This window comes from Lissotriton vulgaris, unplaced genomic scaffold, assembly GCF_964263255.1.
Source record: "Lissotriton vulgaris unplaced genomic scaffold, aLisVul1.2 SCAFFOLD_1297, whole genome shotgun sequence".
NCBI lineage: Eukaryota > Metazoa > Chordata > Amphibia > Caudata > Salamandridae > Lissotriton > Lissotriton vulgaris.
Window position 1 is genome coordinate 43,385 of NW_028244989.1, and position 20,916 is coordinate 64,300.

The 20,916-nt window shown below is 45.6% G+C and overlaps 1 protein-coding gene across 1 annotated transcript in view; it reads right to left on the reverse strand.

Annotated features, from left to right (window-relative positions):
* The window catches only part of LOC147666678 (leucine-rich repeat-containing protein 72-like), a gene marked incomplete at its 3' end in the record, with an annotated part of 73,810 nt that overhangs the window by 20,618 nt on the left and 32,276 nt on the right, over positions 1–20,916 (reverse strand). Inside the window, exons 4-5 of the mRNA XM_086948975.1 lie at positions 18,344–18,413; positions 6,239–6,320 (exon numbers count right to left, since the gene is read on the reverse strand). Of these exons, the coding sequence (XP_086805101.1) occupies positions 6,239–6,320; positions 18,344–18,413 (152 nt within the window). The remainder of the gene's footprint in view (positions 1–6,238; positions 6,321–18,343; positions 18,414–20,916) is intronic.

Below are 20,916 nucleotides of genomic sequence, written 5' to 3' on the forward strand. Positions count from 1 at the left end.
CTTGCATCTAGCACTGGGGAGTCTCCAACTTCACCTGCTGGAGAAGACCAGGCCCACTTTTACCATAATACTGAGAGATGAGGTGAGGAGCGTGAAACCCTGACATTTACTTGGTGTGATTTTTAGGATGTTGTGCGCATAGCCTGCTAATTCCTTTTGGCTTTCACTGCAAATGCATTTTACATTTGGAACATTACACTTGGAACCTGCTGTGATCTCGGAGATGGGCTACAGCTAACAGAGGGAGGCCAGGAGGCTTGCAGACTTGGATCCCACGTGAGAGAGTCCCCAACTCCACCCACTAGAAAGACCATGTCCACTTTTACAATAAAAAATAGTTTGATCTCTTCTTCTGATTACCTTGCATCTCCTTTTCCCCTTCTCTGTACATCACTTTTCTCTAATTTCTCTCTTTCTACTTCTCGGTTTTGTTGAACCTAATCTACTTCTACCTCATCACTCACAAATTTCCTTTCTCTTATTAATCTGTACTTCCTTCTCTCAACAAATCCTCTCTGCCTCACTTTTTACCTCACCTCTCCTTCTCTATGGCACTTAACAGCGTAGCCCAATCCTCACTTTACATTTCCTTTTCTTTATCCGTATCTCTTTATCACTCTCCCTCACTCTAAACCCTTAGATATTTCTCGACCTCTCCTTCCCTACATTCTCCTCTTTCTACCTCCCTTTGTCTTTCTATTTCTTTCTGGCCACCTTGACCACCTCTCTTTATATTACTTTTCTCCTCAACTCACTTATCTCATTACCTCAAATCCATCTCGCTCTTCCTTCTCTCTCTACTTTATCTCTCTGTGTCCCATTCTCTTTCCCTCGCTGTCCTTTTTGTGTTTCCTGCCCTCTTTCACTTCTCTTACGCATCAGAGCCAGAGGCCACTGCCTAGCTAGAGAAGCATGCAACTAGAGAATGGAAAATAGGTACAAGGCAGCGGGAGAGAGTTAAAGAGAAGATTAGAAGCTTTCACAATATGGAATGGTGAAAATCTTTGGAGCAGTACTTTGAATTCAACTTTTGCTGGAAAAATGTATGTTCTGAATGGGGATAAATATGTAACTTTGAATATGTGGCTAATAAAGCTACAATTTCAAGTGATAACCCGTATGTGCTATTTTGTTATTATGCATCAGCCCATGCATTCACCAACCATCCTTACTCTGTCTTTCCTTTGTCAGTGTTTATTAGCGCTATCTTTTGGTGCCAGTTGGCTGGCTAGCGCAAGCAGCTTGAGCTTTCATTTGTAATTGCTTGCCCGTGTTTCTGTAAGTTTAAGGGATCGTATTCAGTGTTTTAAAGCATCAATAGGACTTAAATTCGCAATAAATAGGTAATGAATTCAAAGTTGTTCTTGAAATGGGACCACCAAATATGGTTTGCCCCGGGTGCCAAAAACCCTTAAATTTAGCTCCACGCAGCTTTGGCAAGATGGGAAAGGCAATATTGAAATTAAGATCACAGTCATGGAGGGGAAGTTGGGAATGGTTAAAACCATATTGGAGGGTACTCAATTACTCTTGTACCAGTTTTATGAATGTAAGGTATCTAAGACTTTAAAGAGAAGGAAAAGAGAGATGGCTAGCTGAATGCAAATATCTGCCATCTGAACTCCATTGTATTCTTAGAGCGAATGATCCTTAATGCAAGGGCTTCTGAACTGCAGATCATGGGTATTCCACTCCGCCAAGTAGGAAGCATGCCTGAAGACAACTGTGCCGATAGATGGGTCCAGACTGGAAACCAAAATCAGCCCAAGCAAAAATGTTAAAACCCGCCCCACATTGCAGGAATCCCGACTTGAAAGGGGCTATGAAGGACTGGCTAGCTGAAAGCAGCCTTTCCTGCCCTGAAAGCACCCCCTTAGCCTACAGAGCCTCCTGTGGAAATGTCAGAGTGGCAGAATGAAGGCCTAACCTGCTGTGAGAGGGCAAACTGGACAAGGTACACGCGTGTACAGTATTCCCCATCGCACATCAGAGGATGTATACTCTGATGGTCATGGCAGTGGCCAGCTATGGAAAAGAGAGAGACATAATTAATTTCTGCTCCTAAAGTGTTTTCCTACTAATGCTAATATGGCACCAAGGGTGACTTTGCACTTTAATATACTGTCCACTAAATATGATGTCATACCGATGCATTAAGGTGATATTTTCACTCCAGAATTTCCTCTATATGCCACGTGATTTTGTATCTAATGTATACTACACTTATGATGACTTTACACCAATGGATTTTTCACCTTGCTTTGTTTTATGTGCTTAAATGTAATGTTTGCTCTTAAATGTATTTTTGCACCAGTTTTTGCGTGGAAACACGTCCCAAACCCATATGCACCTAAATTATCTTTTGCTGCCAATGTTTTTTTTGCCACTGCAGTTGTTTTCATACCCTGGTAATGTTGCCCAAATAGAGATTTTGCACCTTAATATGTTTTAACACCTAAATTAGATTTTGCTGTTAAATGTGGTACCATCGTCCACTTGACCTCTGTTCATTCGATCGCCCTATCTCCCTGTTAAACGCGGAAACTAAAATCATCGCAAAATCCCTCATGAACCGACTCTTTAGCTAATTGTCTCTTTGGTTAAGAAGGACCAATCTGGCTTCATGCCCAAACGTGTAACATATTTACAACAAGGGGTGGTGAGGGACAGAGTCTCTGAATTAAGCAGAAAGCTCTCACCCAGTCAAGAGATCAGGGCTAGATCCAACACCGTTTTTTAGCTCACTGCACCATCCCAGTTTCAGAACCTGGCTGTATGCAAATTAGTCTGTTCCTGTCCCAGTGCATGATGGGAACAGGCCAAACCAAACTACAAAAGCCAATTCTTACACTGGGAAGGAAACAAGCTCCCGGGGACCGGTTTCTGGCATTACAGCCGTCTTCGGCCCGGTTTGCTTGAATCCTGATGGTGCAATGAGCAAGGGTCTCACATCTGAGAATACCCTTCCACGCTTAGGGTGGACAAAAATATTTACAACAAGGGGTGGTGAGGGACAGAGTCTCTGAATTAAGCAGAAAGCTCTCACCCAGTCAAGAGATCAGGGCTAGATCCAACACCGTTTTTTAGCTCACTGCACCATCCCAGTTTCAGAACCTGGCTGTATGCAAATTAGTCTGTTCCTGTCCCAGTGCATGATGGGAACAGGGCAAACGAAACTACAAAAGCCAATTCTTACACTGGGAAGGATACAAGCTCCCGGGGACCGGTTTCTGGCATTACAGCCGTCTTCGGCCCGGTTTGCTTGAATCCTGATGGTGCAATGAGCAAGGGTCTCACATCTGAGAATACCCTTCCACGCAGAGTGGTCTGTTTAACTCAGACAATCTGTTCATCACCACCCCCTTTTCTAAATCGTTTTTGGCCACTATAGGTGTGGCAGGGTATACTCAGACATGAGTCCCTTTCTCACTGCTCCATCAGGATTCAAGCAAGCCGGGCCGAAAAAGGCTGAAATGCCAGAAACCGGTCCCCGGTAGCTTGTCTCCTTTCTGGTGAAGAATTGGCTTGGTAGATTAGTCTGCCCTGTTCCCATGATGCACTGGGCCAGGGACAGACTGATTTGCATATAGCCAGGTTCTGAGCTGGGATGGGGCAGTGAGATAAATAACGGTGATGGATCAAGCCCTGATCTTTGGACTGGGTAAGAGTGGTCTGTTTAACTCAGACACTCTGTTCATCACCACCCCCTTTTCTAAATCGTTTTTGGCCACTATAGGTGTGGCAGGGTATACTCAGACATGAGTCCCTTTCTCACTGCTCCATCAGGATTCAAGCAAGCCGGGCCGAAGAAGGCTGAAATGCCAGAAACCGGTCCCCGGTAGCTTGTCTCCTTTCTGGTGAAGAATTGGCTTGGTAGTTTAGTCTGCCCTGTTCCCATGATGCACTGGGCCAGGGACAGACTGATTTGCATATAGCCAGGTTCTGAGCTGGGATGGGGCAGTGAGATAAATAACGGTGATGGATCAAGCCCTGATCTTTGGACTGGGTAAGAGTGGTCTGTTTAACTCAGACACTCTGTTCATCACCACCCCCTTTTCTAAATCGTTTTTGGCCACTATAGGTGTGGCAGGGTATACTCAGACATGAGTCCCTTTCTCACTGCTCCATCAGGATTCAAGCAAGCCGGGCAGAAGAAGGCTGAAATGCCAGAAACCGGTCCCCGGTAGCTTGTCTCCTTTCTGGTGAAGAATTGGCTTGGTAGTTTAGTCTGCCCTGTTCCCATGATGCACTGGGCCAGGGACAGACTGATTTGCATATAGCCAGGTTCTGAGCTGGGATGGGGCAGTGAGATAAATAACGGTGATGGATCAAGCCCTGATCTTTGGACTGGGTAAGAGTGGTCTGTTTAACTCAGACACTCTGTTCATCACCACCCCCCTTTCTAAATCGTTTTTGGCCACTATAGGTGTGGCAGGGTATACTCAGACATGAGTCCCTTTCTCACTGCTCCATCAGGATTCAAGCAAGCCGGGCCGAAGAAGGCTGAAATGCCAGAAACCGGTCCCCGGTAGCTTGTCTCCTTTCTGGTGAAGAATTGGCTTGGTAGTTTAGTCTGCCCTGTTCCCATGATGCACTGGGCCAGGGACAGACTGATTTGCATATAGCCAGGTTCTGAGCTGGGATGGGGCAGTGAGATAAATAACGGTGATGGATCAAGCCCTGATCTTTGGACTGGGTAAGAGTGGTCTGTTTAACTCAGACACTCTGTTCATCACCACCCCCTTTTCTAAATCGTTTTTGGCCACTATAGGTGTGGCAGGGTATACTCAGACATGAGTCCCTTTCTCACTGCTCCATCAGGATTCAAGCAAGCCGGGCCGAAGAAGGCTGAAATGCCAGAAACCGGTCCCCGGTAGCTTGTCTCCTTTCTGGTGAAGAATTGGCTTGGTAGTTTAGTCTGCCCTGTTCCCATGATGCACTGGGCCAGGGACAGACTGATTTGCATATAGCCAGGTTCTGAGCTGGGATGGGGCAGTGAGATAAATAACGGTGATGGATCAAGCCCTGATCTTTGGACTGGGTAAGAGTGGTCTGTTTAACTCAGACACTCTGTTCATCACCACCCCCTTTTCTAAATCGTTTTTGGCCACTATAGGTGTGGCAGGGTATACTCAGACATGAGTCCCTTTCTCACTGCTCCATCAGGATTCAAGCAAGCCGGGCCGAAGAAGGCTGAAATGCCAGAAACCGGTCCCCGGTAGCTTGTCTCCTTTCTGGTGAAGAATTGGCTTGGTAGTTTAGTCTGCCCTGTTCCCATGATGCACTGGGCCAGGGACAGACTGATTTGCATATAGCCAGGTTCTGAGCTGGGATGGGGCAGTGAGATAAATAACGGTGATGGATCAAGCCCTGATCTTTGGACTGGGTAAGAGTGGTCTGTTTAACTCAGACACTCTGTTCATCACCACCCCCTTTTCTAAATCGTTTTTGGCCACTATAGGTGTGGCAGGGTATACTCAGACATGAGTCCCTTTCTCACCGCTCCATCAGGATTCAAGCAAGCCGGGCCGAAGAAGGCTGAAATGCCAGAAACCGGTCCCCGGTAGCTTGTCTCCTTTCTGGTGAAGAATTGGCTTGGTAGTTTAGTCTGCCCTGTTCCCATGATGCACTGGGCCAGGGACAGACTGATTTGCATATAGCCAGGTTCTGAGCTGGGATGGGGCAGTGAGATAAATAACGGTGATGGATCAAGCCCTGATCTTCGGACTGGGTAAGAGTGGTCTGTTTAACTCAGACACTCTGTTCATCACCACCCCCTTTTCCAAACGTGTAACATGACATAATATCAAACGGGTTTACAATGCACTCACACTGGAGGACAGAATATAGGGTCCATTTGAGCACTTCCGGACTGTTTTTGAAAAAGCCTACGACTTGGTGCGGTGGGATTATCTGTTTCTCTTTCAGAAGAGGTTAGACATTGGCCACCAATTCTGTCAATATGTGCGAATTCTATACATTGATTTAACGGCATGAGTCAAGATTGGGAGAATCACATCAGACACCTTCAAGGTGCAGTGAAGCACCAGGCAGGATTGCCCCTTTGGCCCTTGCTGTTCAGGTAGTTATGGAGATGATAATTTGAGAAGCATTTGTAATCAACACAAACATGTGGCTTCTGAACCCTGACAGCTTTGGAGAGGGGTAGAGTCATTTAAAATGTTTTCTCTTCTTAATATTTATATTCATAACAAAGTTAGTGAAAATATGATAGTACCTGATATATCCTTGAGCTCATTGTTGTTCAGATATAGTTCTGAGAGACAGTAGTTATTTTTCAAGCATGTTATTTTCTGTATCTGAAATGCGAGAACAGATGTTATACATGGTATGTTGCTCTTAATTCACCAAAGAAATGACTGTGAATTGAAATTGAAATACTTTCTATGACAAATCGTTAAATATTTTCTTCACAACATCACACCATGAATTATTGCACATCCCTTAAGAGAATTGGGGTCTATTTCCAGTTTTGCTGTCCTACTTTTGCCATTTGAGGTGTAGTAAAAACATATTTAAAGATCTTTCAAAAGAGTGCTTGTACAACCCAAGCTCAGAGAGGCAACCGATGATCCAATTCTCCTTCAATCAACAACTCGTCTCAAGAACTTCTTTCTTTTTCAAAACCATTGAACTTCTAGAATTCAGACAGCGCACTCAATTCCTCATCTAGGACTACATAATAAATAAATCCAGTATGATCTGGCTCTACCAGAACAATTAGCACACATAGCTCGAGCTACCTCATCTCTGCCCACCACTACCACCACCTCGCCTCCCTTTTCTCTGTTGCGTACACTGTTGACTGCTGCAACTTGCTACTGCCCTCTCTTTCCTAGGTGATACAGTCATGATACTTGACAGCTTATCCTCGTAATTTGCAAACAAATCTTTATCAGTGTCCTGGCACTCATCATGGGCCATACTCACAGTCATCATAACCCAACCCTCAGTCCTCTGAACTCTCTTGTTAGCTCTCTATATTGCTGCCTGCTAATATCTCCTACAATGGATAAGGAAACTAATCCATGAGACAATAGGCTCTATAGATCAGACAAATCAGACCTCAAAAAGTATGGTTGTGTCTTCCCCTCAGCATCGACATTCTAAGAAACACCAGCTTACAAGGGGGGTTTTAACTGTGAGGTTGGATTTGGTTATCATGCCGTAAATTCACCATGGACGTATACATGTAAAATACTGTATACCGAAATTGAAGTTATTCTGTATATGATTGTCTAGGAAGTTGACAAAATCATGTCTTATCGGAGCGTAGCATGTTTTTAAACTGGATAACTGACTGTTGTGAAGATCTTATTTGTTTACATTGTTACGTAGTTATCCGTTTGGCCAAAAGAAAGCTACATCAGTAATCACAAATACGTGTTGGCCTATTTCCTTTTTGATACAACTTTAATTATTGGCAAAGACATTCTCAATAAAGTAAGAGATGTGTGCCCCTACGCCTCCCGTTTGGTTGTTAAAGTGCATGGTAAGAAATTCAACCCAGATTGCTTCTGAAATATATGACGTGATGCCCTCCTGGTGAGGGTTGGTGATCCCATTCACAGTTTTCCCTAAGCAGGCACTGACATTGTGATTTATGTCATGTAGAAGTTTTGCCCAGGTTGCGTTCTCTTGATCTCTACTGATGTTATATTTTAGTTTTTTGAATGATGATTTTTGATCCCTCAAGAGTGAGCATGTGCTAGCATCTCCCGGAGGTCTTCTCAACCTGTGCATTGTGATACTTATTGATTTTTTGAGGAACTTAAGGCGATCTCTTTGGCCTTTGGGTGTTGTGTTTTCTAGCACAATTTCTGGGAGTGGTCTCTTTTGGAATGAGTGGCGGCGTAGTGTTCTAAAAGTGTGGCAGTGAATTGTCCCCAGTGGGCAATTGGGTCTTTTGAGCTGGATGCTTGAAATTTATTTGTAACTTCTGCCTGAGGATCTGTGGTGTTATATACTGAACATTTGATCCTTCTTACTTTGGAGGTGTAGATGGGCCCCAGGGTTAGATCTTGCTTAATTGATCTGGGGCGGTGATCACTATCCCCCTGATCCCCCATTCTAAACCCAAGGATATGAGCAAACAGAGAGGCTTGCAAACATGTAATCCAGTATGGAACTTGATGTTGCGGAATAGAATGATTCGACTGGGGGTGAGTAGTAGGGGAATCTGCTCTTAAGTGCTCGGAGGTTTAGATGTTCTAAGTCATCTAGAAGGCGGCGTTGATGCGTTTCTTCCTACCATGCAATGGGGTGCATTGGATAGGGATGTTGTAGATTCCAGTTTGTATAGTTGCCTCCTCTCCCCCTGCTAAGCCAAAGAGGTATTGGTTTAGGTCCCCTGCCAGGAAAAACGTTGGTGTTTTCATCTCTTTTGCGTACTTTGCCACTTGGTCGTGAGTTTTTTTAATCTTTCGCTTTACGTTTTAGATGGATATACGTGTTGATTAGGCCTACCTCTGTTTCTGTGCCCTGGAGGGAGATGGGAATTGTAGCTGCTATTATTGCTGCTGATGTCGAGCCCACGAGAGTTGCTGAGGGTATGCTGAGCGTAGACACATAGGTAGCAAGCCCCCCAGAGCGATGTCCGAATTTGCCGCCCCTTGTGGCTTGCGTGGCAAAGCACATAAAACCCTGAATGTGCTGTGGGTCCGCGAGCCAGGTTTCTTGCAGCAAGATTATAGCGAAGGTTCTGACGTAACTCAGGAAGTCCGGGTCCTCTAATTTTGTTGCTAGACCATTAGTGTTCCACGAGAATAGTCTGAGTGGGGTCCCCTTTGCACTACTGTAGCCTTCGTCCTGTGAATAGCGTCAATCCCCCTCTGCGCGTGTTGTTATAGTTCGGGAGATTACTTCCTTGTCTGATAATTGGCTCCTGGAGGCTGATGCTGTCTAGAATTTTTTTCGTGGGACCGGCAGTCCACTAGCACTCTGTTGCCGTGATCTTCCCGAGCCCCTCTAAGTATGGAGTTTGTGTGTGCTTAATGTATTGTTGGTCCAGAGCTTGAATTGCGTGGTAATAAAGGAGATAGATAACCTGGTTTTTGAAGGGGGGAGATGTCAATACCCCAGTCTTGTAAAGTTCCCTTTTCTGCTAGGATTATCTGTACAATTTTACTTGATTTCCACATTGCCTTTGTAGCCTCTGGTCATAGAGGATTAGCAGTGCGTATGAACTCTATGCAGAGTAGATCATTTGGACGTATACCAGCGAGATTTGGAATTTCCTTCATTAGTCTTATAATGTTGCCTCTGTTTAACGTGTCCTGATGGCCTTTGGAGGTGTACAGGGGGTGGAAAATCAAAGCCTGTATTTCTTGCTGCGTGGTTCTTGATGTTTGTATTGCCGGCAAATGTGCAGTTGCTGTGGCCATCGGTGCAGATTGATGTATGAGGCTGGTTGCTTCTTGACTGGGTGTGAGTGTTTGATTGATTCAGATGCTCCGTCCATCACCACCCCCTTTTGCACCGCTTATGGCCGCAATAAGTGTGGCAAGGTATGCTCAGACGTGAGTCCCTTGCTCACTTTGCCACTGGATTCAAGCAAGCCGGCTGGAATGCCAGAAACCGGTCCTCGGAAGCTTGTTTCCGGTCCAGGGAAGACATGGCTTGGCAGTTCGGGCTGGACTGTTCCCATGAGGCACAGGGTCAGACTGATTTGCATATAGCCATGTTTGAACTGGGGTGGCAGAGTGGGCTAAAGAACGGTGATGGATTAAACCCAGATCTTTTGACTGGGTGTGAGTGTTTGATTGATTCAGATGCTCCGTTCATCACCAACCCCTTTTGTACCGCTTTTGGCCGCCATAAGTGTGGCAGGGTATGCTCAGACGTGAGTCCCTTGCTCACTTTGCCACTGGATTCAAGCAAGCCGGGCTGAAGATGGCTGGAATGCCAGAAACCGGTCCTCGGAAGCTTGTTTCCGGTCCAGGGAAGACATGGCTTGGCAGTTCGGGCTGGACTGTTCCCACGAGGCACAGGGTCAGACTGATTTGCATATAGCCATGTCTGAACTGGGGTGGCAGAGTGGGCTAAAGAACGGTGATAGATTAAACCCAGATCTTTTGACTGGGTGTGAGTGTTTGATTGATTCAGATGCTCCGTCCATCACCACCCCCTTTTGTACCGTGGTTGCTTCTTTAGGCTGGATATTCACTTGGTTACTTGATGTTCGTGGCATAACGTTCCATGGGTCTGTCTTAAATGTTATTAGCTGGGGGTGCTTGTTTTGTATCTTGCACACTATCCTGGACCTATTTATCCGGGAACTTCCAGCAGGGGCAGTCGTTGGTTGGTGGGAAAAGTCATCTGAGCTCTGTGACCCATGTGTCCCGGTTTGACCTAGGTTTGTTTCCAATGCATCCTCCACTGGACCTGTTGTTTAAGCTCATGTTAGTTTCTTTGCCCATTGTTTCTGACAACCTTGGGGCCCCAGAGTTGACCGCCTCTCCTCTTGGCTGTTGGAAATATTCAGGGTTTCTGTATAAAGCCAATGGCTCTCCTAGGAATGCTTGACGGTGCGGTGACTGTAGACTGTAGCCTGTACCGGATTTTTTTTGTTAGGGGGATGGATATGGTTCCTTGTTGTTTTTCTTCTCGGATTCCTGCATGAGCCCTGGCTACATTTGTCCAGGTTGGGAAGCATCCTTGTTCTGATGAATTGTAACTGTTAGGCGACCGTTGTGCTTGATTTTGTGGACTTTAATTGCCTACGTTGATGTCCCGTTTATTGTGAGGACCTGAGAAGATGGAAAAGTAGACTGCATTTATGGAGGGCTTCTGGTAGCGCCCTTTCCTTTTTGGTTGACAGCGTTGTCTGGCGTTTAGTTTTGGAGCTTGCGCCCCTAATAGTTGGACTTTCGTCGGTTCGCCGTAAGATCCTCCATTGCCGAGCCCTCCTATCTTCTCAGTGTTCTCATTGAAATTGCCTTGGTGCATCTTACTTTTTGAGGTGTTTATTGATTGACCGTTGATCATGCCCTCCGTGGTGTTGAACTGCCCTGGCAATTGCTTGTGGTTCCAGCTGTTGCGCATTTAATGTCCTTCATCATACTACTTAGCACTGAGGGCAGAGTGGACAGATTGTCTATGATCTGGTTGCAGGTAATGCTGAGAAGAGTGCCAGATTGAGCTCTCTTTATCAGGCCATTCAGGTCTTCTAATTTCTCGTTGATGCCTGCCATGAAGAGTGCCAACGTATTCAGTAATGTAAGCTGGATCTCCATCTTTTCAAACTGATATTGAAGTGCTTTGATGGCCAGTTGTATTGTATTTATTAGGGAAGCCCAGGTACTAGCAGCTTGTTCCTTTGAGCGAGCACTCTCCTTTGGCTCGTTTTTGGTTAGGTCTGTGGGAGATGGGTCCCGGTGTAGCTTTTGGGAAGGGTTCTCCCTTTGTGCCTGATATGATGAGTAAGTGGCGAGCATATCTTCCCTTTCTTGTGTGTACAAGTAGGAGATAATCGCCTTCCCCTTCTCTTACTGAATTAGGTCCAGAGTCCCTACCTGTTGAATAAGCGGACTCACGTGGGCAAAGAGTAATGGAGTGGTTGGTGATTTTGCGTTTGCTAAATATGATGTTGGAGTGGGAGTGCTGTGGGTACTGGTCATCGTATTCTGTGTGGAGCTGAGATTGGTATCGGTAATTTGACCCCATTTTGCTTTCCATGTGGCTCCTGTGGCATTACTCCCTCCCTTAGTCTTGGCGGCGCTGTCCCCTGCCCTGTGCCCAGGTGGTGGCTGCGTAGTTGTTTTTTGATCTGTGTTTTCCGGAGTGGGGACCCTCTGTGAGCGTCCCTGTTGGTTAAGTGTTTTTGGGGGGAGCCCAGAGTTCACGGACGCTCCAGTGGGAGCTGAAGGAGATGTAGTCACTGCTGCTAGGTCCTCCACTGGATACATTGGAGATCGAGGCTTGATCTGGACTTGTTGCTGGACTTGTTGCTGGACTTGTTGCTGGTGTTGTTGTTGTTGTAGGTGAGCCGACAGTGTTGGGTGTCCAAGAGGACCGATAGCCGTGTTGGACTCAAGTTGTCTCCTGCACTGAAGGGCTGGGTCCCTGGGCTGCCTGGTTGTTCAGGGTCAGCCATACACATATATCTCCAGGTGTCCTCCGCCTCTTGAGCTGTTGAGCTAAGTATTAAGATGTATTGGTTGGCTGACCCGTTTGCCATGGCATTACCTGGCTTAGGTGGGCTCTTTAGGACCCCAGTGCCTCTATTGCCCAGCCTGACTTCCTCTGATGGCAATGTGCTTGGGGCAGACACTTGCGACTGTAGGGGTTGCAGTGGAGTTTGCAGACCTTCGAGGGTGGCATTGCTTGAGCAGAGGACGGATCACGCATCCCTTAAGAAGTGGAAATTTGTGTAAATTTTGGTTTGGTATGAATGTGCTGCATGGGTAGGTCCTGTTGGTACTGATATTTCACTTTGGACCTGGTCTGTTGCTGAGTTGTGGTTCGGCGCTGTGCTGAACGCGGGAATTTTGTTTCTTTCCTTTTCTCCCCCCTGTCCCGGAGGGCATGACCACCCTGGTTCTTCCTGACCTCATTAAATGTGTGATGCTTAGGATCACTTAGGGTGGCTGGAGATTGCTAACAGCTGATGCGTCGGAGGCCACTTCAGAGGTCCCGTTCTTTGTACCTCAATGCCTTGCGGACTTGTTTCCTTGACAGGCCTTTGCGCCCTTCCAGAAGTGGAGTTGGGATATGGGAGTAGGAACGGATATCCCAGGTGTTATTGATGTTGCTGCTTTCGTTGTAGTTAATCCTATTGAGCCCCTCTGCTCCCTTATATATCCCCTTTTTCCGATGGTCTTGGTGTTAGGGCCCTAGAAGGGCTGTGTTTGCGGTTGTGCTAATGGTGGCCCTGGAGAGCCTGGGCAGATGGATAGGAGATCCAGGAGGGATGCTGGGTGAGGCTGAATTGGCTGTTTGAACCTGATGCTAGTAGCCTTTTATTTAGCCGTTTATTTAGTTTTTATCAACTATTTAATGGTCCTTTGATGACTCTTGTGTAGGTGACTGGTGAACTGGTAGGTTTGGTGGGAGCTAGTCTGGTGGCTCTGAGGGAGACCCTATAGAAGACCCTATATTAGCTCCTGGGTGGGCTCCCCCCCCCCCCCCCCCCCAGCTTCTCCTCACACCACAGCCTGTGCGCTAAGCTGAGTGGCTATATGATTAAGTAGCTGGTGCAGCTGGAACATCTAGGCCGGGACTGGCTGCTGTCTCTGTAGCTTAGAGAGCATTACAGAGCCTTTTGAGGGGGAGGAAGGAGAAAGAAAAGGACCCGAGCTGGAGCACTTGGGGACCCCAACAAGCCGCACCCAGCCTACCCGGGCCGCTTCCGCGGAGCACCGCGGCTCACTCTTCCACAGAAGGGGATAGCCCGCTCTGAACTCAGGCCCTTTACCTTATGCCCAGTCACCACCGCCACTACGGTGCTCTGGAGCTGGAGACCAGCACCGGCACCCGCTGCATGGCGGAATAGTGGGCCCCGAGCAACCTCCTTCACTTGCGCCGAGGATGCGGGTCGGGAATATGTGCAGTCCCCCACCTCTGGCAAGTTGTAGGGGTGGGTGTAGCCGCCACCCTGGGTTCTCAGAGCTCGGGGGTCAGAAGCCGATGAGCGGCTGGCGGTTTAGCTGTGGAAGCTGCGGCAGCTTCTCCTCCTCCGGAGCGCGGCGTTTGGCGTCAGACATCAGAGAATCCTGCACCAGTCAGTTCCTGCTGCTCACCAGTCTGAGAACACACAAACACCTTTCTCGCCAAAGAGCTTCGGGTTTTATCAGGAGGAAAGTGGTAGAAGGTTTCCTCTAAAATAGAGGAATGTCTTCTCTACACTATTCCAATTTGGCATCTGCTATTTGAATGCAACTTGACAGGCCGCTCAATTTAGTGTGGCCCTGCGGATGTCATTTCAGGGACTGCCATTGGATCAGGGCAGTAATTTAAACACCCTGAATTGACAGGAAAACTTCCTGCAGATCAGGGACATTTGTTACGTGGGTCCTGGAACAGGGCACCCACTTTGGAGATCTACCTCCAGGACTCATGGTGATCTTTTCTCCATGCTGCCGTGGTATCACAGCTCTCCTGGTAGGTTCTCCTCGCAGCAGATGCTGCCTTGCAAGCAGTAGCCATTTCAAGGGAAAATGCCAGTCACAACAGCTGGCTATGGCGAAGTGAAGCATAAAGTCTCAAATATTTACACTGGTCCGGAGAAAACTACACTATTGTTGCCGACTAGATGTGGAACGTCCCTAATATAGATTGTACTATTCAACTTAAGTTTTCCAAGATGTGTCCTTTGATGGTGCGGGCAGTGTTGATGGTCAAACAGTGAGACCCTTCTTTCCAGAAATCCACTTCAGAACAGAAGTGCTTGTGCTAGACCTCTCATAACTGGAAGCAGCACATCTCTGAAAAACTGAGTACTATCACCTCATCTTTGGAAAATAAATGCTGAATCACTTGTTACATCTGCCAAGCAGTTTCTGTTTTAGCTCTGTCCCACAAATATAAAGCCCACAATTTACTTCTTGCCCTAACAACCTATGTACTGGACCCTTTATAATCCACCACCACATGACAGCACGTCATCATCAAGGTGAAGACAACAGACTACATCACCCAGCTGCAACACGCACTCAGTAATCAATTCTTAGAAATGCGAATCAGGTTCAAATAGTACTGCATTCCTTTTATTTGAAAAAAGACCCATTTCTCATACTCTGTGCCTTAATAACCACCAGAAGTCAAGGTATTGCCTCAGTGACACAAAATGGAGAAAATCAAAACCTGAAATGAAGCATTTTGAAAGCATTTTTCTAGGATGTCAAAAACCCTTGAAATCCTTGTCTGTCAAGGTTCAGCTAGGTTCCTCATTTCTGGCTTTGAAAAATGCTGCATGTTCTGGTATATTTGTTGAATATTAATGTTTGACGGGCACGTAGAGTGGTTCTTTGTACTCGTTAGCTATGTCTCTACTATTCAAACCTAGCGATCATTGAGCGATGACGCCAGCTTCGGATAGCATTTTCGCACCTCTTTTTTGAATAATAAAAATGTGTGTTTACTTTCAGTTTCCCAGGGACACTGCACTAGCCAATAATGAAGTGGTGCTGCTGGCATATATCTCTTTTGGGCTGAAGTCCTTCTTATAGATATCTGCGCTCCTTGCAGACACGGCAGCAGGCTCTGTTTATTTATTATGTTTGCACATGTGTTGCCTGCTACTGCCTGTGAAAAGAAACAAGCGTGAGCGCTAATAAATTTGCTTTCTTGTTTTCTCCACATTAGTGCACTTGCTTCCATTAGGAAACTAGCCCTATGGATCTCAATTCTGTTTCTCTTCACTGAGACTTGGGATTCTGTGATCCCATTTGTTACTGACTACATGAAGCTAAACAATTTTGCTTCATCAAACCCCACTCTTATTGCCATACTGGCATAAGTTCCACTTGGACAAAGGTGGATCCAAGATTTTAGCTATAAAGAGCCCTTTTTAGGTCGCACGCACCCACGCGCTGCTCAGAAAGGCATGCTGTATCTACTCAGAGTGTTTAGACCACACCCACCACTTCCCATTTGTTCATTCATGTGCCTTTCTGTAGTCCTTTATTTTTACTGGTAGAAGTAGGTCTTTGTTCAGCCTTTAGGGGTGTTGTTTCACTTTTTGGTGACTGTCCCTGTTCCACATCAATTTACTATTGGATCTATTTATAGTTTGTTGACACAATTTTTTTAGTTAAGTGGTCCTGTGCTATGAACAGACCATTAACAAGGGCACGCGGTAGCCGCCGCCTGGACATCAGGCAGTAGGCATAGGAGATGTAACCTGTGCCACTTGTTTCTTACTTTCAAATGCTCCCACCCAGTTGGCTGTCCTATACACATCATTGCCATTGTTTCATGTCATTTAACGCAATGTCAGACAACATGAAACAATGGTAATGAACAGATGGACATTTTGCTGGCACTAAAAGTTCCTTCTGGCTCTTGTTCCCCTTCTAAACACTTGCCGGAGGGTACCCCGGCTACCCTGAGAGCCGTCAACGCCACTGCCATGTTATGGCTCCTACTTCCTGTTTTTCCAGCCGAGCCAGGGACAACCTGCAACAGGCGCCCTACAGTGATGTCAGAGCTCCGCTCCTCGGCTTATGAAAGTGGCGTGGACAAGGCCATGGTATACCTGCTGCATGTCGGTTTACTTAGTCTAGAGGTATTGCATTGACATTGTAATTATGTATAGTTTATTACCCCATGGTAGAGTTACTGGATAACATGCCATGTCTGTTGCTTTACATTTACATTTTAAACCCATCCGAAAACAGGACATTTTGTTTGAGAATAGGAGATTGATTTCAGATCTTTAACAATGCCTCTGCAAGAGGAGTTCAGAAGATGAATGAGCAATAAATATGCCCAAATTTTGGTTTTATCTTGTCACATTTGCTGTGTACTTAATAGAGATAGGCAAGCTAACAAATTAACATGGAGAGATGAGCTAAGGGTCTGGCCGGGTTCTCAGACCCATGCATGAGCTGAGTTTCTCAGCAATAAACCCTGCAGTAATTACCTAAACACAAGACACACTGAATTGTGGTTACTTCACTCGCCAAGTGGAATACTACCTCCGCTTTCTTTATATCCTTGGTGCAGGGAGGAGCTTTGTGGGTCAAAAATAGGCAGTGGTTTAAATGTGCATATATTGTCCGGTACTAAGTACCTGCACTTCTTTAATTTCAAAAGAAGAGTACTGCCACTTCTTCGTGCTGCTGCAGTATGTTTAATGGGAGACAACTGGCACTTCTCAGGAGCAAACAGGTACTCTAAATAGTGAGTACTTCCACTTCTATATTTCCAATTCTAGCACGAGAATGAATGCATCGGATTATGTTATGTTACTGGTCCTTTTGTGCTTTCGGTTTTTCAGCTGTCAATGCAGCATGGCTCTCAACTGTCTGCAACATGTTTTGCAGGACTACTCTGTGCTGTCTGGACAAAGGGTTGCTATATGGTTCTGGTATGCACACACCAATAAAGTGAGGATCACTGTGCTAGGGTAGTGGAGTTGTATCCATTGTATGTGTGCATGTTCTTTAATACTTGCTGTTTGGTGTAGGTCATCTTGCGTGATTGTTGAACCTGGTTGCTTCTGTGGTATGCTGCTTTTAACACGTTAGTGTTGGCTATCCACACAGTTCCATGCCACAAACTCAACAATGCAGCTATACAAGACACCACAAACATGCAATCCACACCACAAAATTACACACCATGCCACAAAATTCAACAACACCCCACATGATTAAACGACATACCACTCCACAAAATACCTTTCCACATAATTGCACTCCATAACACACAATCCCACTCCATATAATTCCAGTGCACTCAATACCACATAATTACTATCCATATAGTTCCACTGCCACTACACAAATCCACTCCACACCACACAATTCCACAACTAACAATTCAAATCCAACACACATGTTTCAAGAACACACCACATGCATACACTTCATAACACATGGGTAAAACAAATTGTCATTTACAATGCCAATAATTCAAGCAAATGTGAGTACACAATTTCTTCTTGTCTATAGATAAGGTAACAAAAATGCCTACAATATTTTTTTAGTTTAACTTTTCAACATGCTGCACAGAAGCCATAATGCTCTACAACATACTTAAAAACATTAGGAAAGCCAATAGTTCTGGCTAAACACTTATACGATCCCAAAGGCGAGACCTATTGGCTATGCCAAAGCTTCTTAAAGCTTTGGTGGGGTTGAAACACCATTTACGTTTAGATTCAGAGAAGCTCAAATGTTCTTTGTGAGACGAGTGCTACAATTAATGCCCCTGCTAGCTCTCCTTGTATCAGCCACTGCCTTTCACATTCACAGATTCCATTCTTCATTCACTCCTTTCACAACGTACCTGAGCTGCAGCATTTCAAATAATTTTTAGATTCATCAATTGGGAATGCATTCATGAATCTCCTTAGAGTAATGAACTGCCTAGCTAAATGAATCCAACATAACCATAGTCATTGAAACCCAGGTTAGTAGGCATACAGGGTTACGTCATGGGTTACTTTATTTGGAGCACTATATAAACAGCATAGCTAAATTAATAGTATACAATGTTGATGAAATAGGACAAACCGAATTATGAGTTAATGCTTGCAGGTGAAAAGCAGAAATTAAACTTAACACCAAAAGTAATAAAGATTTATGAACATATCAAAATTACATAATTAACTCAGTAATTATCTGGTAAATAGGCTCGGGATAACTTCACTTGTTACCTTGTTATGGTTCAGCCACAAGTATTTTAGAGTCTGGAACCTTGACAAATCAGTAACTTCTTCCAGTCCTCTAGAAAAAGTAAAAGAGAACCATATTGATTGCAATGAAATGTGTTTTTGTATGATCAACAAATGTATAAACCCCCCCCCGCCCCCACCACCAATTTTATTAAAGCTTGCATAAGGTGATATAAACATCTCATTAGTATGTCCTGAGACACCGAATTGTGTATCCCAATTCAAATAGAAAGGAAAGTCTACTAGTTACCAACTGTTCGATAGTGGTTACATAGAAAACAAAGGTGGTTTGCTGTTCTGACTCTCCTAAACTAATATATTTTGAAAATGATCAATTCAGGGCGTGGACAGGTGCAGAGGAGCATGGCCACAGGTTTACAAAGCTCTGCAGCACCTGCAGGCCCCAAGCACAACTAGAAGCTATAATAAGCACACTGCCATTGTGTGTGTGAGTGGTGTTACCTTTGGTGGGCACCAGAACCTGTGCGGTGGAGCCTCAGTGCAAGCGGAGACTGTATGGAAATTGGACCTGTGACAGCTGAGAGGAATGCTACTGGAGCAGAGGCCCGTGAAGGGCGAGCAGCTCACAAACTAGACACATGTAGTGAAGGTAGATAGGGGAAAGCATTGAGAATTGGCTCCAATTCTCTCACTAGTGTGCTTGTGCTTGATTTTACCAGCAAGGTGGGGCATAGTCATTTTCATACTGTATACACCCCTTGTATTTCCCCATATAGGCACTTGCACCCGTTGTTTGACTAGGCTAAGATGGCCACCGCGTTCGGCACAGGGGTCACGTGATACAATTCAAGGGGCGGGGTCCCGCCGCATTTCCGCATTTCAATGCGAGCTGCTACAGCAGCTGTACGGCGGAGGAAAGGCGTCTTCCTGGTGTCGTGACGGTGAGGAGAGCTGGTGGTTTGGAAAGGCAGCTTACAGGAAAGTACTAAGGGGAGTCCTGGGTGCAACCCCGGCGGTCGCGTTACGAGTGTGTGGGTTTGCTGATGCAACTGACTTTACAACACACGGGTCTCCAAGCTGGGTATTAAGAGTGTTGGGCTCGAGTGTGATTGGGCTCACTGTGGTAACTGTCTCAACAGGCGGCTAGCCTGCTCCTGTCGAGCATGCAAAAGAGGTGTGTCTTGCCTGTTTGACACCGGCAGCACGAGCTAGATGCAGCGCTCTATAACGAAGTATACAGTGGGCATTGATTTTTAGATGCTGTATTGGTTTAATGTATGCACAATCCCCATGTGGAAACGAATCGATTAGTGGGGTTGTAGATTCTACACCAGAAGGTGACTAAGGGAGTAAGGGCTAGTTGATACAAGTTAACATTGTAGTCTGTGTGGTGTCTATGAAGCTGCATGATACAAGCTGTTATACACTCTCTTTTCAACAGAAAACCTAGGAGTAAGGAAAAGGGAAAACTTACGATTGGAGTACCCTGTTACCTTTTTGTTACTGGAGCGGCGGTTATGACTAACTTGGCTGACTCCTGGTAATATTCCCCACACATCACCACATTTTCCATACATATTGCTAACCTTGGGTCCTCATGTTTTTAATTATGCTCTTCCACCTGTTCTCTCTTGGCAGTGCATTACAGAACTAGTGTCCAAAAGTGGAGTGGCAGCATATGAGTGCAGCCCTGATGAAACTGCTTAAGCATTATAGCAGTGAAACATGTCGGCACTGGCATTAGGTAATGGTATGCATGAATAGCTACCAGCCTTTTTAATATAAACAGCACATTATCACCTCCCTATGAATAAAGTTGGTTAAGGGACTTGTGTGCTGTGTTTTTAGGCACTCGGTTATATGTGTGCGTTTGTCACTAGCAGATTTTTCTGCTCTCCACTGTTTATCACAATTCCTGTTGTTTGTTTTGGACACCTCTTTTCTTTCTTCTTATTTCTTTTGAGAAGCAAGTGACTACCGATGATGAGACAGGGGCCTGTCTGGAAATTACATACCAGTTACCCCGTTGGTGGTGTTTCCGTGAGGCGTCTCTTGCTTCTCGCACATTTTTTCTATTAAGATCCCAGTCCAACACCAGGTGTGGACTTCTGCGACCAACCTTTTTTGGGTCACAACTTGTGCTGTTCTGTGGTACTGTCGGGGAGAACAGGTGTATCTTTTAACGTGGGCGGAGTAAAGTGCATCACCTCCTTATAACGTGTATAAGAGAGTGTCTGGGAGCAGTATATTTTGACTGCCCCTCTTTTACAGTCACTGATATACCTTGACGCAGTTGGATTGGGTCTGTACTTGAATTACTGGTTTAGAGTGGAGGGCGACCCTTTCCTTATTCCCTCTTAGCTCCGATTTTATGTTTTAATCCAATTTGAAGTGCGCCTAGGCGAGTCCCCGCAGAAGAGTGGACATCTCCGGGTAGGAGAAGATAGTGGGGCACAAAGGAGGTGTACTCAAGGCGGCGGTGAAGAAAGTGAGAGACGTGCCTCCGTACTGTGCAGGTAAGGCCTAACTGACACATATTGCAATAAAAGGAGGAACTTGGGCAACTTATGGCAGTGGCTGTCTTGGTATGTGAC